The sequence below is a fragment of the Nycticebus coucang genome, chromosome 8, assembly GCF_027406575.1.
Source record: "Nycticebus coucang isolate mNycCou1 chromosome 8, mNycCou1.pri, whole genome shotgun sequence".
NCBI lineage: Eukaryota > Metazoa > Chordata > Mammalia > Primates > Lorisidae > Nycticebus > Nycticebus coucang.
The window spans coordinates 76,922,829-76,950,447 of NC_069787.1; the positions used below are offsets into that span (position 1 = coordinate 76,922,829).

Sequence of the window (27,619 nt, forward strand, 5' to 3'; positions counted from 1 at the left end):
AAATGCTCCAATGAGCATTTTCTTTGAGTGCCATGTTGATGCTTAAAATGTTTGGGATTTTTGTTGTTGTTTGAGACAGAGTCTCACTGTTTTCTAGCCGTGGCATCAGCTGAGCTCACAGCAACCTAGAACTCCTAGGTTCAAGCAGTCCTTTTCCCTCAGCCTCCTGAGTAGCTGGGATGCCCAGCTAATTTTTCAATTTTTTTGCTCTTTTTTTTTTTTTTTTTGAGACATAGTCTCATTCTGTTACCCTGGGTAGAGTGCCGTGGCATCATCATAGCTCACAGCAACCTCAAACTCTTGGGCTCAAGTGATCCTCTTGCCTCAGCCTCCTGAGTAATTGGGACTACAGGTGCCCACCATGGGAGGGGTAGGATCCCACTCTTGCTCAGGTTGGTCTCTTAACTCTTGAGCTCAAGGGATTCTCCCACCTCAGCCTCCCAGAGTGCTAGGATTACAGGTATGAGCTGTTATTATCAGCCAGATTTTGGACCATTTTGAATTTTGGGTTTCAGATTGCCAGACTCAATCTATACTGAAATTCTGATTTTCTTCCACCTAAAGTAATATTCCTCATTATATGTGCTAGTGTTCAGTAAGTATTTTGCCAAAGAAAATTCAGTCACTAGAATCTCTGAAATGAGAGGCCTCATGATGCCTAATAGAATGACAGTGTTTGTATTGCGAGTTGCTTCTATTCATGGCTCTGGGTGATACACATTCATTTGATTAAAGGCTAGGCTGTTCTTTAAAGCTTTGCATCCCTTTTGGGTTGGTGGTCTGAGAAAGGGGACTGAGATGTTTGCTTCACTTTTGGATTGTGACTTTTCTTTTCCTGTGTTTTTTTTTTTTTCTCCCAGAAGAAAAATTTGCCCAAGCGGTATGTTTTTTGCTTGTAGACCTATATATATTAACCTACCAAGCTGAGAAAGCTTTGCATCTTCTTGCTGTCCTAGAAAAAATGATTTCACAGGGTAACAATAACAAAAATGGAAAGAATGAGGTGAGTATCAGAGATGATCAGGCTGACATTTAAAGTATGATTTATATTTGTGGTTATGAAATATTTTAATAGCTTTATTAAGATAGAATTTAAATATCATAAACTTTACTAGTTTAAAGTATAAAGTTCATTGTTTTTTAGTATACTTAGAGAATTGTACAACCCTCGCCATTATCTAATTCCAGAACTTTTTTTTTTTTGAGACAGAGTCTCAGGCCGGGCATGGTGGCTCACGCCTATAATCCTAGCACTCTGGGAGGCCGAGACAGGTGGATTGCCCGGGCTCACAGGTTCGAGACAGAGTCTCAAGCTGTCGCCCTGAGTAGACTGCTGTGGCGTCATGACTCACAGCAATCTTCAAGTATGGCTGAAGCAATCCTCTTGCCTCAGTTTTTCTATTTTTAGTAGAGACAGGGGTCTCACTTTTGCTCAGGCTAGTCTCGAACTCATGAGCTCAAGCAATCCACCCACTTCAGTCTCCCAGAATACTAGGATTATAGGCATGAGCCACTGCGCCTGGCCTCCAGAACATTTTTATCACCTTCAAAAAAACCCATTAGCAGCTGCTCTCCCTTTTCCACTTCCTTTGCCCCATGGCAGCCACTAATCTACTTTCTGTCTGGATTTTTCTGTTATGTTATTTCATATAAATGGAATCATATATTTGGCCTTTTGTGACTGGCTTCTTTCACTTAGTTTAATGCTTGTAAGGTTCATTCATGTTTCAGCATGTACTTACTCCTTTTTTATGTACTTCATCCCTTTTTGTGGCCAAATATTTGATTCATTATATGGATATGTCACATTTTTAAATTTATTATTAATGGCCATTTGGGTCATTTCTCACTTTTTGGCAAACAGTGCTGCTATGAACAGTCACGTACAGATTTTTTTATGGGCATATTTTTTTCCATTCTCTTGGATATAACATACAGGAACAGAATCACTGGATCAAATGATAACTATTTTTAACCTTAGAAGGAATTTCCAAACTTTTCCAAAGAGACTGCACTATTTTACATTTCCCACCAGCAAGATTATAATTTCTTCACATTCTCATCAACACTTGTGATTGTCTGTCTTTAAAAAAACTTTTAAGGCAGTGCCCATAGCTCAGTGGGTAGGACTCTGGTCACATACACACCGAGGCTGGCGGGTTCAAACCCAAACTGAACCAGCTAAAACAATTATGACAACTGCAACAACAAAAAAAATACCCAAGTGTTGTGGCGGGCACCTGTGGTCCTAGCTACTTGAGAGGCTGAGCAAGAGAATCGCTTAAAGCCCAAGAGTTTGAGGTTGCTGTGAGCTATGATGCCACGGCACTCTACCAAGAACAACAAAGTGAGACTGTGTCTCAATAAATAAATAAATAATAAAAGATATATATATATATATTTTTTTTTTTAAATAATTTAGCTGCTTGGCACCTGTAGCTCAGTGGCTAGGGCGCCAGCCACATACACTGGAGCTGGCAGGTTCAAACCCAACCTGGGCCTGCCCAACAACAATGACAATTATAACCTAAAAATAGTCGGGCATTGTGGCAGGTGCCTATGGTCCCAGCTCCTCGGGAGGCTGAGGCAAGAGTATTGCTTAAGCCCAAGAGTTGGAGGTTGCTGTGAGCTATGATGCCATGGCACTCTACTGAGGGGATATAGTGAGACTCTGTCTCAAAAAAAAAAAAATTAGCCATCTTACTGAGTATGAAATGATGTTTTGTTGTAGTTTTGATTTGCATTGAGCATCTTTTCATGGCTGAGATACTATTTTTATAAAATATAAAAGATTAGAATGGAGACAATTGGAATCCATAATCTGGGTAAATAGTGTAGCTTACATTAGGGACAATTTTATCATTAAAGTTATTCAAAAAGAGTGTATATTTATAAGATTAAACTTTACAATGTTTGATAAGAACAGTAAGAAAACATCCTGGTCTCATGGTTTTTCTTTTGCTTCTGGTTATCAAAGGATAACCCTGTTTTTTCCTGTTCTTACCCCTTTGTTAAAAAAGACGTGTTTAGGCTGGGCACAATGGCTCACACCTGTAACTCTAGTACTCTGGGAGGCCAAGGTGGGAGGATCCCTTGAGCTCAGGAGTTTGAGACCAAACTGAGCAAGAGGGAGACTCCATTCTCTGCTAAAAATAGAAAAATTAACTGGGCGTTGTGCTAGGCACCTATAGTCCCAGCTACTCAAGAGGCTGAGGCAGGAGGATCTCTTGAACCTAAGAGTTTGAAGTTTCTGTGAGCTAGGTTGATGCCATAGCACTCTAGCCTGAGCAACAGAGTGAGACTCTGTCTCAAAAAAAAGAACGAAAGGGAGTGTTTGCAAGAAACATATTGCTCATTCCTTTCTGTCTGTATAAGGTATAAGTTCTTCAGGTTTAAAAATAAAATAAACATCGGGTGGTGCCTGTGGCTGAAAGGAGTAAGTCACCGGCTCCAGATACTGAAGGTGGCGGGTTCAAACCCAGCCCTGGCCAAAAAATAAATAATAAAATAAAATAAACATCTAGCACTACTTCTTTCAACTTAAGAATCTACATATAAAGGATTTCAGTTGAATAGCCTTACCATTGTTTCTATATGTTAGGTAGTAAAGTATTTCCTTTGTATTCAGTACTTGTAATATTTGACGAAATGTGATTTAGTTCAGTAGATGCTTGTGCGCTTTGCCAGGTTCTAAAGTAGTCTGCTAGCTCCTGATGTGACAAAAATGAAACTGTTGGAACTTTTTGCTTTCAGAGATCTCAGCTCTGGGAATAGGTGGACTGAGAAACATCTGTTCATGGATAGGGAAGAAGGAGATTAGGGAATGTTTTAGAGGAATTTAGAAGTTTGATTTGGGCCTTGAAAGATGGTAAATAACTAGTTAAAGAGCTTTTATTTAGTTAGTTTTTGTTGTTGTTGTTGTTGTTTTGAGAAGAAAGTACTATTTGCCCAACTAAATATCCATGCTTTTTAAACAAGCCCATTGTTGGCTTGATGCCCATTGCACAGTGGTTATGGCACCAGTCACATATACCGAGGCTGGTGGGTTTGAGCCCAGCCCAGGCCAGCTAAACAACAATGACAACTGCAGCAACAACAACAAAAAAATAGCTGGGCGTTGTGGCAGGCGCCTGTAGTCCCAGCTACTTGGGAGGCTGAGGCAAGAGAATCACTTAAGCCCAAGAATTGGAGATTGCTGTAAGCTGTGATGATGCCACTGCACTCTACCCAAGGTGACAGCTTGAGGCTCTGTCTCAAAAAAAAAAAAAAGAAAACAAGCCATTGTTATGCTCAGCTGTGAGCTTCTCATAAGTAGAGTTTCCCATCACCCACTTAGACTAACTAAACCTTAATTTCTGGTAGCAAGACCTGGGATTCTTCATTTTGAAAATGTTCCCTGGCTGATTTAGATTAGCTCAATTGGAAATCTCTGATTAAATTATGCTAAAAAATATTTAATTTTCATAAACTTTGTTTTATCACCCTACAGACTGGTAATAACTCCAACAAAGATGGATCTAATCATAAAGCTGAAAGTGGAGTTTTAACAGAAGCTGCAAAATCAAAGATACATCAGGTAGTGTAAATTTTGAAGGAAGATGATATATCATATTTATTTACTTTGGGTTATGAATAATGAAGCAGTGTCTTTGAAAGCAGTAAATAAGGGCGGCGCCTGTGGCTCAGTTGGTAAGGCGCCGGCCCCATATACCAGAGGGTGGCGGGTTCAAACCCGGCCCCAGCCAAACTGCAACCAAAAAAAAATAGCCGGGCGTTGTGGTGGGCGCCTGTAGTCCCAGCTACTCGGGAGGCTGAGGCAAGAGAATCGCTTAAGCCCAGGAGCTGGAGGTTGCTGTGAGCTGTGTGAGGTCACAGAACTCTACCGAGGGCCATAAAGTGAGACTCTGTCTCTACAAAAAAAATAAATAAATAAATAAATTACTTTAAATTACTCTATAAAAGGTTGGGGGAAATGGCTTAGGAATGTATTAGATGATAAAATCAGTTTGTGAAATTTTAAAAATCATTATTAGGTAATCATGTGCAGATGTCGATTGATAGGATTTTTTGCTTCAAATTTATAAGTTTTATTCTGCCATGTTTTTAGTTTTTTGAAGTATATACCAAGATAAATAGAATATTTCAGATAATTTTAAACTTGCTTTGGCAAGTAACCAGTGCAATTTGTGTTGTAAATAGATGGAGTTAAACATTCCTTATGAGTAAGTAAAACTTCAGGATATGTAAATCTATCCTAGTTCTTACATTTTAACACTTTTTCTTTGCCAGTATAAAGTGCGAGCTTATATCCAAATGAAATCCCTGAAAGCATGCAAAAGGGAGATCAAGTCAGTCATGAACACAGCTGGAAATGTGAGTTTCTTCCAGACTTTTTCTCGTTTTTCAACTTATGACTTTCTTACTTAGACTATGGGTATTTGTCAGTTTTAAATAATTTATCTTAGTTGATTATACATACTACTAGATAGGGAATGTTGATATTATAGAATTGGGAAGTACAGATCATACTATGCCTGGAGTTTAATATATTTTTTTTACTTAAAATTACAAACAATTTTCCCTTTTTATGTAGCCTTTAAAATCACCATTTCAAAATCTAGTTTTCTGTGAGTGGTTTATCACAACTCACTTAAACATTTTGCCAAATTAGACATTTAGGTTATTTTATAAGTTTTTGGTATTATACTTGCTTGGGCTGGGCACAGTGGCTCAATGCCTGTAATCTCAGCACTCTGAGAGGTGAAGGCAGGCGGATTGCTTCAGCTCAAGAGTTTGAAACCATCCTGAACAAGAGTGAGACCCTGTCTCTGAAAAAGGGAGAAAAAAAAAAAAGACAGCAAGAAAAATAGCTGTGCAGCAGCCCGTAGTCCCAGCTACTGGGGAGGTTGAGGCAAGAGGATCGCCTGAGCCAAAGTTAGAGGTTGCTCTGAGCTATGACCCCACGATATTCTACCAAGTGTGACAAAGTGAGACTCTATCTCAAAATAAATAAATAAAATTAAATAAAATAAAGATTTAACAAATTGTAGCCAAAACCTGCCACTTCTAAATGACTCTTCATGCTGGGCATGGTGGCTCATGCCTGTAATCCTAACACTGTGAGAGGCCGAGGCAGGTGGATTGCCTGAGCTCACAAGTTTGAGACCAGCATGAGCCAGAGCAAGACCGCTGTCTCTAAAAAGAGCAAGGCATTGTGGTAAGTGCCTGTAGTCCCAGCTACTTGGGAGGCTGAGGCAAGAGGATCGCTTGAGCCCAAGAGTTTGAGGTTACCGTGAGCTATGACGCCATAGCATGCTACCAAGGGCAAGAAAGTGAGACTCTGTCTCCCTCCCGTTCCCCCGCAAAAAATGACTATTGGCTTGATAATACCTTCGGTTTGTCTAGTCCTAGAATATTTTAGATATAATTTCTCCTTCTATTCCCTCCACCCTAATCCTCCATTGATAAATTTTAAAATGATATAGGGAAGAAATAGAATTGTAAACAGTCTTGATGCTTTAGATGAACTGTATATTTAGAAATATAAAATCATGAGAAAATAAATGTTAGAAGTCTCAGGCAGGATTCAGATTAGCCATTGAGTTAGTACCCTCTTGATTTTTGAGAACTGTAGCCTAAGTTTGAGGCTAAAAGGGAAAGGCCAAACTAGCTAGCCAGTCATTATCAGACCTTTTATCTCATAAAAAACATAATCCTTGACTTAAAGGAGGCCATAGTCAAAGAAGAAAGAAATGAAAATAATTATAATTCAATGTAATACTCATACCTGAATCAGGAAAAACTTTAGAAGGAAATGATGCCACTGAAAATAAGCCTTGAAAGCCCTTATTTCCTTAGTGACCAGAACTCTGGGTAGAACTCTGGGCAGAGTAAAGGATGAACTAGGATTTAGAAGGAAATCTTGTTGATACGCTAAAGTGGATTAATAATGAGACAAACATTCTACGTGTCCTCCTGGATAGATGCTTAGTCTCCGTATCTCTGTATGCTTTTGCACTCAAAATAGGTACTGCTATTCTGAGGCCCCTCCACCAAGAATATTCTTAGGGGAAGTAAAAGATGATCTACATGGGCGGCGCCTGTGGCTCAGTGAGTAGGGCGCCAGCCCCATATGCCGAGGGTGGCGGGTTCAAACCCAGCCCCGGCCAAACTGCAACCAAAAAATAGCCAGGCGTTGTGGCGGGCGCCTGTAGTCCCAGCTGCTCGGGAGGCTGAGGCAAGAGAATCGCGTAAGCCCAAGAGTTAAGAGGTTGCTGTGAGCCGTGTGATGCCGCGGTACAGTGAGACTCTGTCTCTACAAAAAAAAAAAAAAGAAAGATGATCTACAATCCAAAACATGATCTAAAGAACAAAATTAATTGTCTCAAATAAGGCATTCTATTGGAAAATTCTTCTATTCATAGAAGAATTCTTTTATTTTTATTTTTCCTATTTAGAAAAATATTTGGGCTGGTCACTCATAGCTCAGTGGTTAGGGCGCCGGCCACATGCTCTGGAGCTAGTGGGTCTGAACCTGGCCCAGGCCTGCTAAACAAAAAAAGAAAATATGTGATTATCTTTGGGCTCTAATGAAAAGTACAATTTTCTCCTGAAAAGGAAGATCACCAGCCTAATAACCATTAAAAATAAGGACCTAATTTGCGTTGTCAAGTTGACTTGACTTTAGTAGTGTAATAGATGACGGTAGTCATTTGATAATCCAGACTGTAAGAATGTATTTCATTCATTCATGGATGCATTTATTCATTTTCTGAGACAGAATCATGCACTGTCGTCCTGGCTAGAGGATAGTGGTGTGATCATAGCTCACCACAACCTTGAATTCCTAGGCTCAAGCGATCGATCTGCCTCAGCATCCCAAATAGCTGAGACTGTAGGCATGTGCCAACATGCCCAGCTAATTTTTTCTAATTTTAGTAGAGAGGAGGCTTGCTATTGCTCAGCTGGTCTCAAACTCCAGACCTCAAGTGATCCTTCCACCTTGGCCTCCCAGAGTGGAGGATTACTGGTGTGAGCCTATGGACTGTATGCATACACACACTCAAACACAAACAGCATACCAAAAAATATGTATATACATTTTAACAGATGTTCTCTATGTATTACTTTTCAAAGTTGAAGTGAAGGTACCTTTACTGGTCAAGTGTACCTAGACATGCTATGCACGTACATCTTCCCTGCAATTCATATGCTTTTGGGGAATGATCAATTTTACTACCAACAAGATCTCTTTAAATGTGTATACTTTTTTTAGTACCCCCAGTATATTTTTTAGGCAGACCTATAATATTTCATATTTCTTTTTGCAAGGCACTTTATTCAATTTTTAGATTCCAAGAGCAGTGAAAAATTTGGAGACTATGTATGGTTTTTTGTGACCATGACATAATTGATTCATTTACACCCTTAAACACATACCAGTGCAACAGTATAATTAACATCCTGCATTAACCACCTGAAAACAAATTATAAGTAACTTTTATATTTTCTTTACAGTCTGCACCCTCTCTGTTTCTTAAGAGCAATTTTGAGTACTTAAGGGGCAATTATCGAAAAGCTGTGAAGCTTTTAAATAGTTCAAACATTGCTGAGCATCCAGGATTCATGCAAACAGGTAAAAAAAAAAAATTGTCAAATTTTACTGGAGATTTTTCCCTGATTATTTTACCTCTTTTTGCTTGGTGTTTTTTTCCCTAACCTGCTCTTTACAGTGATTTATGCTAGTTTTTCAATGAATATGTTTCAATATTTCTATAGAAAATTCTTGGAATTTTCGTTTATGACTTGTTTTCACTTTAGAAACAGTCTCATTACTTCTTCCTTTCACTTTTTCTTTAAATTCACTTGCTGTTTCTTACATTTTGTTTTTTGTGGGGTTTTTTTTGTGTGGTTTTTGGCCAGGGCTGGGTTTGAACCCGCCACCTCCAGCATATGGGACCAGCGCCCTACTCCTTGAGCCACAGGCGCCGCCCTCTTACATTTTGTTTTTTAATTCCAGGTTAGAATTTATGTTGAAGGATAAAGTTCTTGGATAAAGTGAGACCTTTTAAGGAAATGGGATAATGTTTTTACTTTTTCTCTTTTCTCTGATAAAAACAGTGAATAATATGGTTTCTTCAGTCATTAAGTATATCAAAATAGTTCTATAAAATTAGGAAGATAATTATTGTTAGCTATTATTGCTTCTGTTTAGAAAGTCTTATGAATCCCTTGATATTAAGGGCAAAATGAAAGATAAACATTGTGGCTGTCATTTAGGTTTATGTCATCACTATTTTATGGAGAGGGAAAAAGAAAATCAGTTATTCAAGAAATGAGGGTAAAATATTTAAAATGTTTGTTTTGTATTCTGTTTGATTCATACACAGAGTACACATGCAAATATACTTAAACCTTCCCCCATGTGCCCTTTCAGTTCACTGGAGTAATGGGGGTAGAAAAAGACAGTTTGTTCCATTATGATTCTCTTCTGGGTATTCTTTTTGTTCTAAGTACCCATTTTCTAATTCTACTAAATTTTAATTTTTTATGTTTTCAGTATCAAGTTTCCCCTTAGAGGCCCACTAACATTCAACATGAAAGGATCTCTCAAACTAAAAAGATAATGTGCTTTGAGAAAATTTTGCTTAGCTTTGTCTTGACAGAGATTTCAGGTCAGTCTTTAAAATTAAATCAAGAACAGGGTATTATAGTTGGCTAGTCCAACAGTTATAATCTAATGGGAAAGATTTTGATATAATTTTATATTTTATGTATTGATATTTTTCATAGTTACAATTTTGAAAACTGTTAATTTGCTTCTAATATAAACTTTATTTTTTGCTGCCAATAATATATGCCTACTAGAGAAAATTTGGAAAATAGAATTCTTCATAAATCGTCCTACAATACCCCTACACAGAAGCAACCTCCTTAAAACATTTTAGTGTGCTTCCTACTATATATATATATTTTTTTTTTTTTTTGAGACAGAGCCTCAAGCTGTCGCCCTTAGTAGAGTGCCGTGGCATCACACCTCACAGCAACCTCCAACTCCTGGGCTTAAGCGATCCTCCTGCCTCTACCTCCCAAGTAGCTGGGACTACAGGCACCCGCCACAACGCCCAACTATTTTTTGGTTGCAGCCCTCGTTGTTTGGCGGGCCCAGGCTGGATTTGAACCTGCCAGCTCAGGTGTATGTGGCTGGTGCCTTAGCCACTTGAGCCACAGGCGCTGACCCACTATCTCGTTTGAAGCCTAGTTTTTCTCTTTTTTAAATGTCATTGCTAGGGGGGGCATGTTGGCTCACGCCTGTAATCCTAGCACTCTGAGAGGCTGAGGCGGGTGGATTGCTTGAGCTCAGCAGTTCAAGACCAGCCTGAACAAAAGTAAGACCCCCATCTCTAAAAAAATTAGCTGGATGTTGTGGCAGGTACCTGTAGTGCCAGCTACTCCAGAGGCTGAGGCAAGAGGATGGCTTGAGGCCAAGAATTTGCAGTTGCTGTGAACTGTAATGCCAGGGCACTCAACCCCAGGGCAACTGAGTGAGACTCTGTCTCAAAAAAAAAAATTTGTCATTGCCTAATTTAAAAATACAGAATATTAGAAGACAGGCCAGGCATGGTGGCTTATACCTGTAATCCTGGCACTCTGGGAAGCTGAGGGAGGAAGATCAGTTGAGGTCAGGAGTCAAGACAGGCCAGCCTAAACAAATATAAGACCTGTCTCCACCAAAAGAAAAAAAAAAAATTAGCTGGGTATGGTGTTGCATGCCTGTAATCCCAGTCCACTCAGGAGGCTGAGGCAGGAGGACCAGTTGAGCCCAGAAATCTGAGGTTGGAGTGAGCAGTGATGACACCACTATATTCTGGTTAGGGGTGACAGAATGAAATCCTGTCTCCAAAAAAACAAAAACAACAACAAATACACACACACACATATATAAAATATCAGAAGACATTAGTTTTTAGTACTAACCAATAAATATCCTGATTATTTTGTCATTATATCCTTGAGGAAAAATATATGGACTGTAGTGTTTGGGTAGCCATTTAGAAAAAGAAAACTGGGTGGCGCCTGTGGCTCAGTGAGTAGGGCACCGGCCCCATATACCAAGGGTGGCAGGTTCAAACCCAGCCCCGGCTGAACTGCAACCAAAAAATAGCTGGGCGTGTGGCGGGCGCCTGTAGCCCCAGCTGCTCGGGAGGCTCAGGCAGGAGAATCGTGAAAGCCCAAGAGCTGGAGGTTGCTGTGAGTCCTGTGACATCATGGCACTCTACCAAGGGTGGTAAAGTGAGACTCTGTCTCTACAAAAAAAAAAAAAAAAGAAAAAGGAAACTAAAGTTTGAATTACCTTCATTATACCAGAATAATCCAGAGAAATATGAAGGATTAAAATGTTAAAAATAAGCAACAAAACAAAACTTGGATGAATATTTTAATTTTGTGGTGAAGAAGGCTTAATTAAACATTATTCAGAATCCAAGTACCATAGAGTTTAGAAAAGATAACTAAATGTCACCACATAAAAATGTTAAAGTTCCCAGCTACTCGGGAGGCTGAGGCAAGAGAATCGCGTAAACCCGAGAGCTGGAGGTTGCTGTGAGCTGTGTGATGCCACAGCACTCTACTGAGGGCAGTAAAGTGAGACTCTGTCTCTACAAAAAAAAAAAAAAGTTAAATTTTTATGATTAGAAACATCAACACACACCCATACTGGACCAAGTCACAAAGCATATGACTGACAGAGGTGGGCAGGAATATTTAAAACAGATGTGACAGGCGGTTTCAGTAACATATAAACCAACTGGTAATCAATAGGAAAAATATCTGTAACCATATTAAAAACGGGGGAGAGACAGGGAGAGGCAACATACAGACTAAGAAATACAAGTGCTCAACAAACATGAAAAGGTACATGGCCACAGTGCTATTTAAAGAAGTTTGAGAGGCTGGGCGCGGTGGCTCACTCCTGTAATCCTGTAAGCCACTCTGGGAGACCTAGGCTGGTGGATTGCCTGAGCTCACAAGTTCGAGACCAGCCTGAGCCAGAGTGAGACCTCGTCCCTAAAAATAGCCGGGCGCTATGCAGGCACCTGTAGTCCCAGCTGCTTAGCAGGCTGAGGCAAGAGAATTGCTTAAGCCCAAGAGTTTGAAGTTGCTGTGAGCTGTGATGCCATGGCACTCTTCTGAGGGTGACAAAGTGAGACTGTCTCAAAAAAATAAATGAAGTGTGAGTTAAAGTAACAGTAGACACAGGTGCGGTGGCTCACACCTGTAATCCTAGCACTCTTAGTGGCTGAGGCAGGTGGATTGTTTGAGCTCAGGAGATTGAGACTAGTCTGAGGAAGAGGGAGATTCCGTCTCTACTAAAAATAGAAAAACTAGCCAGTCCTTGTGGTGGGTGCCAGTAGTCCCAGCTAGTCGGGAGGCTGAGGCAAGGGGTTATCTTCAGCCCCAAGAGTTTGAAGTTACTGTGAGCTATGACCCCATGGCACTCTATCCAGAGTGACAGAGTTGAGATTTTGTCTCAAAAAAAAAAAAAAAAGTGGGGCGGCACCTGTGGCTCAGTGAGTAGGGTGCTAGCCCCATATACCAAGGGTAGTGGGTTCAGGCCCAACCCAGGCCAAACCGCAACAAAAAATAAAAATAGCCAGGCCTTGTGGTGGGTGTCTGTAGTCCTGTCTACTCGGGAGGCTGAGGCAAGAGAATCGCCTGGGCCCAGGAGTTGGACGTTGCTGTGAGCTGTGATGTCATGGAACTCTACCAAGGGTAACATGGTGAGACTCTGTCTCTTTAAAAAAAAAAAGTAGAGACTGTTTTAACAAACAAAGGCAAGATTTTATGTGCAATATCATATTACTAATATTTTTTTCTTCTGTGTTTTTGTATCATTTGTCTACAATTATTAAAAATCAGGTGGTGGCACTTGGCCTACCTGGGAAGCTTAGGTAGGAGAATCACTTGAACTTAGGAGTTAGTAGTTACAGTGAGCTGTGATTACACTACTGCACTCTAACCTGGGCAACAAAGCAAAGCTCTGCTTCAAAACAACAACAAAAATCAGGCTAACAAAATTTACAGAGTTGGGTTTTAAAAATAATCTTATCACCTTTAATAAAACTTTTTTGGTTTGTTTTTTTTAAACAGAGTCTCACTACATTGCCCTCAGTAAGTGCTGTGGCGTCACAACTCACAGTAACCTCAAACGCTTAGGCTTAAATGATTCTCCTGCCTCAGCCTCCCAAGTAGCTGGGACTACAGGCACCCGCCACAACGCCCAGCTATTTTTTTGTTGACTTGTCGTTGTTTGGCTGGCCCAGGCACAGTTCAAACCTGCCAGCCTCAGTGTATGTGGCCAGCACTGTAACCACTGTGCTACGGGTGCCAAGCCAACAAAAGAAATTTTTAAAAGAAGTTTAAAACTCCTTCAGATGTTTCCTAAATTTCAAAAGCCCTTTGAATTGTTCTTTGGAGACTAAATGGAATGGTAAGCAATTGATTCATACTAAATTAAGTCTCATTAAATGGGGAACATCAGCAGTAAAATTTTTTGGCAAACAGATTTACTTGTGTTTTCCTTAGGTGAATGTTTGAGATGCATGTTCTGGAATAATCTTGGTTGTATCCATTTTGCCATGAGCAAGCACAATTTGGGAATTTTCTACTTTAAAAAGGCTCTGCAGGAGAATGACAATGTCTGTGCTCAGCTCAGTGCAGGTAGCACTGATCCAGGTAATTCCAGTGCTGGGGGACAGTTTGTATTTTACTGTTTGAGAAAAGAATGACTTAAATACATACCATGTAGATCTACATACATTTAACACTAATCCTGCTCAACAAGTTTGGCTTTAAGATTTTTTAGTAGATATTGCTACAAATTCCTGAAGTTTATCCTTCAATATTCATATGATATAGATGCTTGACCTGAAATGCTTAACATCAAGAATTGTAGCTTAGGCGTGGTGGTTCACACCTGTAATCCTAGCACTCTGGGAGGCAGAGGCAGGTGGATTGCTTGAGCTCACCAGTTCAAGACCAGCCTGAGCAAAAGTGAGACCCTGTCTCTACTAAAAATAGAAAAACTGAGGCAAGAGGATCACTAGAGCCCAAGTTTGAGGTTGCTGTCAGCTATGACACCACAGCACTGTCCCCAGGATGATAACTTGATACTGTCTAAAAAAAAAAAAAAGAATTGTTTAGCTTTTTAAAATAATTAAAACCTACTTTAATTGATGAAAATTGTATTCTAAATCACCTGTGGTCTTTTATTTCATTATGGATTGTCAAACATTGAATAAGTGATAATACATGACAATAAAATGGTTAACCAAGCTGAAAATTTTAAGAAGTGGAAACTTCTTACAGACTCTAAAAATGTGGAAAAGTGGTTTAAGGTTCAAAGGAGTGAGAGTGGGTCCTATCTCTTATCTTTGCCTTCCTGGAACATTGTTGCCTGAGGAGCTGGCAAATGAGAAGAGACATCTCTGGCCCTGCCAGCATATACAACTGAGATGACTCTGGAGAATATTTGTGGGGTTGAGGATGGTGACCACCACTGGTGAGAGGTATTACAACTTCAAATCAGGGTAATTGGTATAAACATGGTAGTATTTAAGTACTTAGTCGAATAAATGTTTTGAATGTTAACCATTGCTTTAAATCTAATTATTCTCACCTGATTTTTATCATTAGGCAGAAAATTTTCAGGAAGACCCATGTGCACATTACTAACCAATAAGAGATACGAGTTGCTATATAACTGTGGAATTCAGCTTCTTCATATTGGAAGGCCTCTTGCTGCCTTTGAGTGTCTGATTGAAGCTGTTCAGGTTTATCATGCAAATCCTCGCCTTTGGCTAAGGCTGGCTGAATGCTGCATTGCAGCCAATAAGGGGGTGAGTGCTGCTTGCTTATATTTGTATAGTCTGTCTCCCCCATACCCACACACTTATCATTATGTGAAAAGCAAAAAATATTTGGGAACATACAGGACATCATTCCCTTTTTAACTCTCAGTAGATATATAATCTTCTGTTTTGTAACCATTTAGAAAAAAAATTTATGCCCATAGCTCAGTGGGTAGGGCATGGGCCACATACATCAAAGGCTGGTGGGTTTAAACCCGGCCCAAGCCAGCTAAAACAACAATGACAACTGCAATGAAAAAAATTGCTGGTGGGTGGCTCCTGTGGCTCAGTGAGTAGGGCACCGGCCCCATATGCCGAGGGTGGTGGGTTCAAACCCAGCCCCGGCCAAACTGCAACAAAAAAAAAAAATAGCCGGGCGTTGTGGCGGGCGCCTGTAGTCCCAGCTGCTTGGGAGGCTGAGGCAAGAGAATCGCGTAAGCCCAAGAGTTAGAGGTTGCTGTGAGCCGTGTGACACCACGGTACTCTACCCAAGGGCGGTACAGTGAGACTCTGTCTCTACAAAAAAAAAAAAAAAAAAAGAAAGAAAAAATTGCTGGTAGTCCAGCTGCTTGGGAGGCTGAAGCAAGAGAATCACTCAGGCCTAAGAGTTTGAGGTTGCTGTGAGCTGTAATGCCATAGCACTCTACCCAGGGCAACAGCTTGAGACTGTCTCAAAAAAAAAAAGGCTCCAAAAATCATTTGTAGGGCCAAGTGTGTGGCTCATGCCTGTAATCCTAGCACTCTGGGATGCCAAGGTGGACAGATTGCTTGAGCTCACAAGTTTGAGACCAGCCTGAGCTAGAGTGAGATGGTCCCCCAAGCCCCCCATCTCTTCAGATAGCTGGGCATTGTGGTGGATGCCTGTAGTCCCATCTACTTGGGAGGCTGAGGCAAGAGAATCACTTGAGCCCAAGAGTTTGAGGTTGCTGTGAGCTATAATAGCACTCAACCAAGGATTAAATGAGGCTCTTCGTCTCAAAAAAAAAAAAAAAAAAGATTTATTAATGTTCTGATTCTTGGTAAGTACGGCAACATTAGAAGAGTTGAAGTCGGCCGGGCATGGTGGCTAACACCTGTAACTTTAGCACTCTGGGAGGCCAAAGCAGGTGGATTGCTTGAGCTCAGGAATTTGAGACCAGCCGGAGCAAAAGCTAGATCCTGCTCTACTAAAAATAGAAAAACTGAGGCAATAGAATCACTTAAGCCCAAGAGTTGGAGGTTGCTGTGAGCTATGACACCATGGCATTCTACCCAGGGCAACAGCTTGAGACTTTGTCTCAAAAAAAAAAAAAAAAGACTGGAAGTCAATGAGAAGGCCCCATCTGTTGGAACAGTGGTCTCCTGATAGCTGGGGCAGGGCCCATACCATCTGCTGGCATTAGAATGGAGTATGTATACCAGGTGATTAGAGGACTGATACAGTATGGCAAGAACACTGGTTTAAACTGCATTTCCTTCTATTTCTGGAGGGTGTTACTTTCGGTTTTAATAAATTATGCAGAATTTGTGGAATGCTAGGCTGTTTATCTCTGATACCCAGTTATCCGTGGTGGCTATGAGAACAGGCCAGCTTACATGGACTTCCATAGTTAGATTATCTCCAAAGGGCAGTTGGTGGAAGCCTTTTGAATCTCAAATTGGGAGAGTGGGAGGTAGAAGAAAGATAGTTTATATCTGAATTACCAAAACTATGCCTATATCCTCTGTTTACCACTGCCACTTCCATAGTTAGATTATCTCCAAAGGGCAGTTGGTGGAAGCCTTTTGAATCTCAAATTGGGAGAGTGGGAGGTAGAAGAAAGATAGTTTATATCTGAATTACCAAAACTATGCCTATATCCTCTGTTTACCACTGCCACTCCCTCCCACCCCCTCCTGGCTGTGCTTTTTGAGTGTGTGGAGACTGAGAGGTATGGCATCCTGAGGTTTCATCTGGCATGCCTGCCACAGGTAATATAGGATGTTAGGGCTCTCCTACTGAACAGCTAAGGAGGTTAAGTGTATTTAGCTGGCAGTTTTTATAGAAAACAGAGTAATAGTATATACTTTTGAGTATACCTTGGAGGAAGAAATGAATGGTATCTTTAAAAGGCTTAAATAATTTATTTAATCGTGCTTTGCTTTTAAAAGGCAACTTTCTTACTGGATAAATTTTGTTGTTTTTTTTTGTTTTGAGACTGACTCTTCCTCTTGTTATCCGGGCTAGAGTGCAGTGGCATCATCATAGCTCATTACAGCCTCCAACTCCTGGGCTCAAGTGATCCTCCTGCCTCAGCCTCCTGAGTAGCTGGGACTATAGGCACACTCCATCATGCTGAGCTAATTTCTCTATTTTGAGCTAATTTCTCTATATTGTGTGAAGATGAGGTATCTCACTCTTGCTCAGGCTGCTCTTGAACTCCTGGCCTCAAACAATCCCCTTGCCCCAGACTCCCAAAGTTGTAGGATTACAAGTGTGATCCACCATGACCAGCCTCTTACTGGATAATTGTTAACTGATAAATAATTCTAAGCAGAATTTATACTTTTTAAAAATAAAAGGATGTCTAGAAATAGCCTATTCTCTGTAATCGATACCTGAATTTAAATGTTGAGAACCTTTCTTTTGTAACAATTACTAGAAACCAGGGAGTTATGGAAATTTAGTGAAGTTTAATATTTTTAAATTACTTACTTTTAGAAATAGTACTTTTAGGGGGGTGGGGCCTTGGTGTGTGTCACACTTTATGGGGGCAAGACATGATTGCAAGAAGGACTTTACCTAACAATTACAATCAGTGTAACCTGGCTTATTGTACCCTCAATGAATCCCCAACAATAAAAAAAAAAAAAAAAATTAAAGATCAAAAAAATAAATAAATAAATAAAAATTGAGAAGTATCATATAAAAAAAAAAAATAGTACTTTTAGGCTCAGTGCCTATGGCTCAAGTCGCTAAGGTGCCAGCCACATGCACCTGAGCTGGCAGGTTCGAATCCAGCCCCAACCTGACAAACAATGATGGCCGCAACCAAAAAACAAAGCCAGGCATTGTGGCAGGTGCCTGTAGTCCCAGCTACTTGGGAGGCGGAGGCAGGAGAATCACTTGAGCCCAGGAGTTGGAGGTTGCTATGAGCTGTGATACCATAGCACTCTACCCAGGGCGACAGCTTGAGGCTCTGTCTCAAAAAAAAAAAAGAAAAGAAAAGAAATAGTACTTTTAGGATTGTCTTTGTTCTATGGATGTCATTGGGCTTACAAAATCTCCTCTCCTCCCCATATTTTCTAGAAAGTTCTAAATTTATAATTGTTTTAAAATAGTAAGTGTGACTTTGATTGCCGTAATTGGTGGAATAGGGAAAATGCCATATATAATGATCTGTCTCTTTACTTTTCCCCCCATTTATAAAAGACTTGAAGGGGGTGGCGCCTGTGGCTCAGTGAGTGGGGTGCTGGCCCCATATACTGAGGGTGGTGGATTCAGACCCAGCCCCAGCCAAACTGCAACAAAGAAATAGCCAGGTGTTGTGGTAGGCGCTTATAGTCCCAGCTACTCGGGAGGCTGAGGCAAGAGAATTGCCTAAACCCAGTACTTGGAGGTTGCGGTGAGCTGTGACACCACATCACTCTACCAACGGTGATAAAGTCAGACTCTGTCTCTTAAAAAAAAAGACTTAAAGGTAAGGTCGAGGCAGGTGGATTGCTTTGAGCTCACAGGTTTGAGACCAGCCTGAACCAGAGTGAGGCCAAGGTGGGAGGATTGCTTGAGCTCATGAGTTCGAGACCAGATTAAGCAAAAGCAAGACCCTGTCTCTACTAAAAATAGAGAAATTGAGGCAAGAGAATCGCTTGAGCCCAAGAGTTGGAGGTTGCTGTGAGCTATGACACCATGGCACTCTACCCAGAGCAACAGCTTGAGACTCTATCTAAAAAAGAAAAATAAAAAATAGCTAGGCATTGTGGTGGGCACCTGTAGTCCCAGCTACTTGGGAGGCTGAGGCAAGAGAATTACTTAAGCCCAAGAGTTTGAGGTTGCTGGGTGATGCCACAGTACTCTACTGAGGGCAACAAAATGAGACTGTCTAAAAAAAAGAAAAAACTATTTGTAGCTAGGTGTGATGGTTTATGCCTGTAATCCCAGCACTTGGCATGCCAAGACAGGAGGATTGCTTGAGGCTGGGAATTCAAGACCAGCCTGGACAACATAGCAAAACTACTACAAAAATTAGGGAAAATTAGCTAAACATGATAGCACGATCTTTTTTTCCTGCTGAAGCAGGAAAATCACTTTAGCGCAGGCATTTGAGGCTGTAGTGAGCTATGATTGCACCACTGCACTCCAGCCTGGGTAACAGAATGAAACCTCATCTCTAAAAATATGAATAAATTAATTACATTTTTAAAACTTTAGGTAGCCCAAAAGACAGCAAAAACAACCTCAAAACATTTGACAAAAGCAGAAAACAAATCCCAATAGGAGTAATTATAAGCTCCAGATAAAATTCTGTAAAATTTATTTAGGTTGCACAGTAGAGATGCTGAACAGAGAAGTTTGTACTTTCATAAATAAATGCATTTTGAATTTAAAAAATGCTTAGTTATAAAGGTGGTGATGCTAAGGAGGTCATTTTGTCCTGTTTTTCTGATGCATGTTGTTACCTGGAAAGTATAATATATGAAAAAAGCTCTTGCTGGGCGGCACCTGTGGCTCAGTGAGTAGGGCGCCGGCCCCATATGCCGAGGGTGGCGGGTTCAAAACCAGCCCTGGCAAACTGCAACAAAAAAATAGCCGGGCACTGTGGCGGGCGCCTGTAGTCCCAGCTGCTTGGGAGGCTGAGGCAAGAGAATCGCGTAAGGCCAAGAGTTAGAGGTTGTTGTGAGCCGTGTGACGCCATGGCACTCTACCCGAGGGTGGTACAGTGAGACTCTGTCTCTACAAAAAAAAAAAAGAAAGACAGAAAAAAGCTCTTGCTAAACAAAATGATAGATCCAATATTTTAATTATGTATGATCCTTTTAAGTAAAACTGATCTGGCACATGTTCTGGCTGTTGGTGATTGAAGATAGAGTTTATCGTGAGTTTTCAGTTCCATACCATCCCTGGCCAATTTGTTTTCATCAGTTTTTATGACCTTAGAGATCAAGGAAGAAAATATGGATGGCCATGTAAATTTGTCACTACCAGTAGGAAAAGATGTCAGATAGAAGTCCTTTCAGTAACAGTTCAGACTATATACTTTTTAAAATTTTTTTTTTTTTTTTTTTTTTTTTAGACAGAGCCTCAAGCTGTCACCCTGGGTAAAGTGCTGTGGCATCCCAGCTTGCAGCAACCTCCAACTCCCGGGCTTAAGCGATGCTCTTGCCTCAGCCTCCCAAGTAGCTGGGACTACAAGTGCCTGCCACAACGCCCGGCTATTTTTTGGTTGTAGTTGTCATTGTTGTTTGGCGAGCCCATGCTGGATTCAAACCTGGCAGCTCAGATGTATGTGGCTGGCGCTGTAGCCGTTTGAGCCACAGGCACCGAGCCTTTTTTTAATGTTTTAATATTAATTGGTTGCCTCCTATACACAATTAGTTCTAATTAGAGCAGTTTTATTATATTTTTTAGCATTGTATGATACATTCTTTTAAAAATGAATAGACAGGTAAATCCTTGTTTTAACTTTTAAATTTGTTTATTGATACACATTAGGTGTGTATATTTTCAGGGTACATGTGATAATTGAAACATTCATATAATCAAATCAGGGTAATTGGGATCTCCATCACCAACTGTACCTTTATTTATTTATTTTTTTGAAATAGAATGTTGCTATGTCACCCTCGGTAGAGTGCTGTGGTATCACAGCTCAGAGCAACCTCAAACTCTTGGGCTTAAGCAATTCTCTTGCTTCAGCCTCCCAAGTAGCTGGGATTACAGGCTCCTGCCACAACGCCTGGCTTTTTTTGTTGTTGTTGTTGCAGTTGTCATTGTTTTTTAGCAGGTCCGGGCCGGGTTTGAACCTGCCTGCCTCAGTGTATGTGGCCAGTGCCCTAACCACTGAGCATAGGCACTGAGCCTATACCCCTTTTTAGAAAATCTATTTATTTTTTGATCCTCTCACCTTAGCCTCCCAAGTTGCTGGTACTATGGGTGCCCAGTGAATTCTTTCCTTCTTTTTTTTTTTTTTTTTTTTGGTGGCATTTTTTGGCTGGGGTCAGGTTTGAACCCGCCACCTCCGGTATATGGGGCTGATGCCCTACTCCTTGAGCCACACGCGCTGCCCCTGTGAATTCTTGTTTTATTGAAAGTCATATATTGAAGTGCAACTATAATGTTAATCAAGGAAGAGCAATACGTGACAATATGGAAACATTAGTATTTAGAGAAAAGGCTTTTTGCAGGGCAGAGTTTGGTTTTGCGACTTCATTTTGATTGGCTTTTCATTTGTTCCAGTATATGAGAATTCCAGTATCATTATAAGTTGACCAATAGGGATTTTACCTGCAGGTAAATTAGAGACTCAGAGTAAAGAGGGAAGGTAAATGAAATTGGTACTATTGAACTGGATAATGAGATAATAATATATATATATATATATATTTTTTTTTTTTTTTTTTGTAGAGACAGAGTCTCACTGTACCGCCCTCGGGTAGAGTGCTGTGGCATCACACGGCTCACAGCAACCTCTAACTCTTGGGCTTACGCGATTCTCTTGCCTCAGCCTCCCGAGCAGCTGGGACTACAGGTGCCCGCCACAACGCCTGGCTATTTTTTGTTGCAGTTTGGCCGGGGCTGGGTTTGAACCTGCCACCCTTGGCATATGGGGCCGGCGCCCTACTCACTGAGCTATAGGTGCCGCCCGAGATAATATATTTTAATAAATAAATATTCTAAAATTCTGTATGTATAAGTAGCTTTTACTACTTTTCAATTTAATGTTTAGTGGGAATTTCAGTTTTATAGAATGCAAGAGTTGTGTCCATGTAAATTTTAACATAGAGAGCTTGTTAGACTGATATATTGTTGACAATTTAGATTAGTACTTTGATTTAAGAAAGGCAAGATCAAGCAGACGTGGTGATGGATACCTATAGACCAAACCACTCAGGAAGCTGGGGTGGGGAGTAAAGTGGGGGTAGACTGGGCCAGAAGTTAGAGGCTACAGTGCACTGTGATCATGCCTGTAAGAACCACTTGCACTCTAGCTTAGGCAATAAAAGGAAAGAAAATACCTGTGTTTTAGAAAATGTAGTTGCTTCCTTCCCTTTTCTTCTCCACTGTATTTTTAGTTCTCTTATATTCCTTACCCTGCTATAATATACAGCATGGTACTGAAGGTGTAAAATGTTCTAAATCATTCTGAGTAATTTATTAGATCATAACTGAAATAGATTTTTTGTCTAAGAATTACTTTAACTATCAGGCCAGGAGCGGTGGCTCACACCTGTAATCCTAGCATTTTGGGAGGCCAAGGCAGGTGGATTGCTTGAGCTCAGGAGTTTGAGACCAGCCTGAGCCAGTGTGAGACCTTGTCTCTTAAAATAGCTGGGTGCTGTGGCAAGCACCTGTAGTCTCAGCTACTTGCAAGGTTCAGGCAGGAGAATTGCTTAAGCCCAAAAGTAACTACCTTAACTGACATATAAACAAAATACAGCACATACCACAGATTTTTAGCTTCATGTACCTTTTCCTGCGATATCAAATGTTTCCTTTATCACCAAAAAAAAAAAAAAAATCCACCTTGATGGATCTTATGAAATTTAAGTTTAGAGCAATTGTGAAAGGTATTCAGTCGTATCTCACAATTCCCTTTGATTTATTGAGAGTCATTTGTATTTTGTAGACATCTGAACAAGAAACTAAAGGTCTTCCAAGCAAAAAAGGAATTGTACAGTCTATTGTTGGTCAAGGCTATCACCGTAAAATAGTTCTGGCTTCACAGTCCATACAGAACACTGTTTATAAGTAAGTATTTTGCAAAGAGAAAATGTGTTTATATTTAATACTATTTCACATAATGTTACTTAAGTATAAAAGTATGCTTAGGATTTTATCATTGCATAGGAGGAACTACTTTGTAACTAGGTTTTATTGCTACTTCAGCAAACAGACCCCCATACCTAGATCCATAGTGAATGTTATCTGACATTTTGGATTTTGGTTTATTTACATCCATGGGTGCCAAAATTATTGACAGCCTAAGAAACCCGTCTCTTCTGTGCCATTATTCAGAATGTCCAGAAGAGGGCGTCTTGACATCTCCTTTTTATCATTGGCGCTTTTCATTTAGGTATTTTCTCATGATCCCTAGGAATGAAAATACTTTAAAGCTAATTCTTAATATTAGAAGAAGAAAATGTGTTAATACATAAAATAACTAAAGTTTCACTTGAACAACTTTTAAATAAGAATATCCTTGTGTTAATATAAAAATCCCAATTTGGCTCAGTTCCCGTTGCTCAGTGGTTAGGGCACCAGCCACATGCACCAGGGCTGGTGGGTTCGAACCTGGCCTGGGCCTGCTGAACAACGATGATAACTACAGCAAAAAGATAGCCGGACATTGTGGCAGGTGCCTATAGTCCCAGCTACTTGGGAGGCTGAGGCAAGAGAATTGCTTAAGCCCAAGAGTTTGAGGTTGCTGTGAGCTATGATGTCACGGCACTCTACCAAAGGTGACATAATGAGACTCTGTCTTAAAAAAAAAAAGCCTAATTTGGAGTTGCTGTTATTTCTAAACTAGAATACTTTGCAAAGAATCAGCTGCCTTTTCTTTTTTGGTCAGAGAAGAAAATTGTTCTCTGCTGTGTAAAAAGCTTTTCCAAAGCTTAAATAGTATCTGATGTACAATATTTCTTACAATTTCAAAGTTGTTAACTTCTTTTCAAATTGTATTTTTCCCTAATAAAGATGATTCAGTTTGGTATAGTAAGCCAACAGAAAGTTATATAAAATATCAGTAAAAATTATAAGACAAAAGGTAATACTGCTGTTTCAAAATGTATAAAGGCATCTTTGAAAGCACAGATCAACCAAAGCTAGGCTCAAATGTGAAAATCTGTTTTCTTCCCTTCCTTCCTATTCTTACTCTACCTATCCTGCCTTCATTAAAACCTTCCCTGCCTGCAATTTCTATTACATTAACATTGACATCGCAGATACACTTACAGTTGTCTTACATCCTAGGTCTCATTCATAGAGACACATCTATTGCATCTATTGTTTATGTAATGTACATACTTGCAACCCATTATTTTTACTATTTACCACCTATATATAGGATTTGAGTTTTTTAGCATCCCTTTATAACTGCTTATCTTAAAATTTCTACCTATCAGAAAGCAGAGTTTTAATTTACATTGAAATGATTTTATTCCTGATAATAGAAAAATTTTATCTATTTTTATCTACTTAGTTAATTTGGTTTTGTTCTTTTAAGCGATGGACAATCTTCAGCCATTCCTGTAGCCAGTATGGAGTTTGCAGCCATTTGTCTCAGAAATGCCTTGTTGCTGCTGCCTGAAGAACAGCAAGATCCAAAGCAGGAAAATGGGTCTAAAAATAATAATCAATTAGGTGGGAACACAGAAAGCAGCGAAAGCAATGAAACTTGCAGGTATTCCAATCCTTGTGACCTTTCTTGGCAAAATCATTTCAGGACTTCTTTATTAAGCCTCTTTATCCTTTAAATACATGCCTAAAATCTTCAACCCAAATTTCCAAGATTCTCTTGTGGGTTTTTTTGTTTGTTTTTTTGTAGAGACAGAGTCTCACTTTACCGCCCTTGGTAGAGTGCCATGACGTCACAGGACTCACAGCAACCTCCAGCTCTTGGGCTTCCGCGATTCTCCTGCCTCAGCCTCCTGAGCAGCTGGGACTACAGGCGCCCGCCACAACGCCCGGCTATTTTTTTGTTGCAGTTCCGCCAGGGCTGGGTTTGAACCCTCCACCCTTGGTATATGGGGCTGGCGCCCTGCTCACTGAGCCACAGGCGCCACACGATTCTCTTGTTTTGATAATAAGAAAGGAAAGTGTTTATGTTTCTGAGTATTTCTGAGAATGAGAAATAAGGTAAAGACTAAGTGAAGAGAGATCCTTGAAAGAGAAAAATGTGGCCAGGCGTAGTGGCTCACATCTATAATCCTAGCATTCTAGGAGGCCGAGGGAGAAGGACTGCTTGAGTTCAGGAGTTCAAGATAAGCCTGAGCAAGAGTAAGACCCCATCTCTACTAAAAATAGAAAGAAAGAAAAAAACTAGCCAGCAATTGTGGTACACGCCTATAGTCCCAGCTTCTTGGGAGGCTGAGCTAAGAAGATCTCTTGAGCCCAAGAGTTTGCCGTGAGCTATAATGATTGCCATGGCACTCTACCAAGTTCAAAAGTGAAACTGTCTCCAAAAAAAAGATCAAGAAAAATGGAAAGTAACTTTTTATTGACAGGAAGGATAAAAGACTTTGCAGGCAGGGCAGGGTGGCTCATGCCTATAATCCTAACACTCTGGGAGGCCGAAGCAGGTGAGTTGTCCTGAGCTTACAGCTTTGAGACCAGCCTGAGCAAGAGTGAGACCCCTATCTCTAAAAAATAAAAATAGCTGGATGTTGTGGCAGGCACCTGAGGGAAGAGAATCACTTGAGCCCTAGAGTTGGAGGTTGCTGTGTGCTATGATGCCACAGCACTCTACCAAGGGCAACAAAATGAGACTGTCTCAAAAAAAGTAACAACAAAAAACTTTGTAAAAAGTCCTGTTATTAACAGAGACAGATTTTTTTTTTACATTTATTAAAATACTTAAATCCTAAAACTTCTCTTTTCTAATTATCCTTTGCCTTTTCTGTCAGCATACTGTAGCCACTAATCTCCAAAATATTTCTTTATATTGCTAGTTTTCTGATATAAATTAAAAATTATACAAATCTATAGAAACCAGGAGAGCTTATCTAGTGCTAACAAACATCATTATAGGAAATTCTGCTTTTCACACATGGCACATTTAAGCTCATATCTCCCATCCCAGCATTTTTTTCCTCAATTATAATAGAAATACATGTTTACTGTGGAAAATTTGAAACAAAATTGCGGAATTTTGAGTTTTTTTCTTTTTCCCTGTTAACAAGTTATGTTTTACTGCAGTTGATTAAAAGCAATCAGAAGGCCAGGCACAGTACCTCGTGCCTATAAATTTTAACACTTTGGAAGGCCAAGGCACAAGGATCACTTGAAGTCAGGCATTCAGGACCACCCTGAAAAAGAGTGAGACTTCGTCGCTATCAAAAATAGCAAAATTAGGGTGGCGCCTGTGGCTCAGTGAGTGGGGCGCCGGCCCCATATACTGAGGGTGGCGGGTTCAAACCCGGTCCCAGCCAAACTGCAACAAAAAATAGCCAGGCTTTGTGGCAGGTGCCTGTAGTCCCAGCTACTCAGGAGACTGAGGCAAGAGAATCGGCTAAGCTCAAGCACTAGAGGTTGCTATGAGCTGTGAAGCCACGGCACTCTACTGAGGGCGACAAAGTAAAACTCTGTCTCAAAAAAAAAAATAGATGGGTGGCGCCTGTGGCTCAAGGAGTAGGGCGCTGGTCCCATATGCCGGAGGTGGCAGGTTCAAACCCAGCCCCGGCAAAAAAAAAAAAATAGAAAAATTAGCTGGGCATTGTGGCAGGCACCTGTAGTCCCAGTTACTTGGGAGGGTGAGGCAGGAGGATCACTGGAATCCAGGAGGTTGAAGTTGCTGTAAGCTAAGCCCATGCCACAACACTCTAGCCTGGGCAACGGAGTAAGACTTTGTCTCAAAAAATTTAAAAAGAAAAAAGAACCTTTTTATAAAGTGAATAAGTAAAATAAAATAAAAGCAATCAAAAGAGCAAGGTGAGGTAACATGCACCTGTAGTCTAGGCTACTCAGGATCTGAGGTAGGAGGATCACTTTTGAGCCCAGGAGTTTTAGGATGTAGTATGCCATGATTGCACCTGTGAATAACTACTGCCTTTTAGCCCAGGCAACATAATGAGGCCTCCATCTCTAGTTTAAAAAAAAGGAAATAGAAGAATAAGAAATGTGTGAAAATATTGGGGTGGTTTCCTTTATATAAAGACATTGTTTTCATGTAGAATACTGGGGAAAAGAAAATAATATACAGTATAGCTGTAACATGTTAGTGTTACCAAATTGCTAAGCATTTTTATTCTGGCTCTTACACTTTTGTCAGAAAGAATGCATGGGATTGGGGAGAGGGAACAAAATTTTTCATTTAACTGTTTATTTGTTGCTGTTCATAATTAAAGTTCTGTCTCTATTCTAGCAGTAAAAGCCATGATGGAGATAAATTCATTCCAGCTCCACCTTCTTCTCCATTGAGAAAACAAGAATTAGAAAATTTAAAGTGAGTATCAAAACAGAATTAGCATTGCATCTGTTGAAATGAGCATATCATTTTTTTAAATCTTTCTCTTCATACTGTTAATGAGTTACATTGATTAAATGTCAATTGTTAAACCAACCTTTCTTGTGGTAAATCCTACTGAAGAGAATATATTACCTTTGTTGTTGTTGTTGTCATCATTGTTTAGCAGGCCCAGGCCAGGTTTAAACCCACCAGCCCTGTATGTGGCTGGTGCCCTAACCACTGAGCTACGAACAGCGAGCCTGTAGTACTTTTTATAAATTATCAGATTCAGTTTGTTAATATTTTGTTAGGAATAGTTGCTTTTATATTTATAAGGAAGGTGGGTTCATACTTTTTTTTTTCCTTGAA

The 27,619-nt window shown here is 40.2% G+C and overlaps 1 protein-coding gene across 6 annotated transcripts in view; it reads left to right on the forward strand.

Moving 5' to 3' along the window:
• Positions 1 to 27,619, forward strand: part of CNOT10 (CCR4-NOT transcription complex subunit 10) — a 100,784-nt gene that overhangs the window by 36,431 nt on the left and 36,734 nt on the right. For 4 of the 6 annotated variants that reach the window (XM_053599638.1, XM_053599640.1, XM_053599641.1 and 1 more), the window contains 9 exons: positions 861 to 1,003; positions 4,490 to 4,576; positions 5,290 to 5,373; positions 8,518 to 8,635; positions 13,585 to 13,734; positions 14,695 to 14,897; positions 22,715 to 22,836; positions 24,311 to 24,487; positions 27,167 to 27,247. In XM_053599638.1, coding sequence (XP_053455613.1) covers positions 861 to 1,003; positions 4,490 to 4,576; positions 5,290 to 5,373; positions 8,518 to 8,635; positions 13,585 to 13,734; positions 14,695 to 14,897; positions 22,715 to 22,836; positions 24,311 to 24,487; positions 27,167 to 27,247 — 1,165 coding nt within the window. The remainder of the gene's footprint in view (positions 1 to 860; positions 1,004 to 4,489; positions 4,577 to 5,289; positions 5,374 to 8,517; positions 8,636 to 13,584; positions 13,735 to 14,694; positions 14,898 to 22,714; positions 22,837 to 24,310; positions 24,488 to 27,166; positions 27,248 to 27,619) is intronic. The other 2 variants (XM_053599637.1, XM_053599639.1) reach the window with 2 other exon arrangements.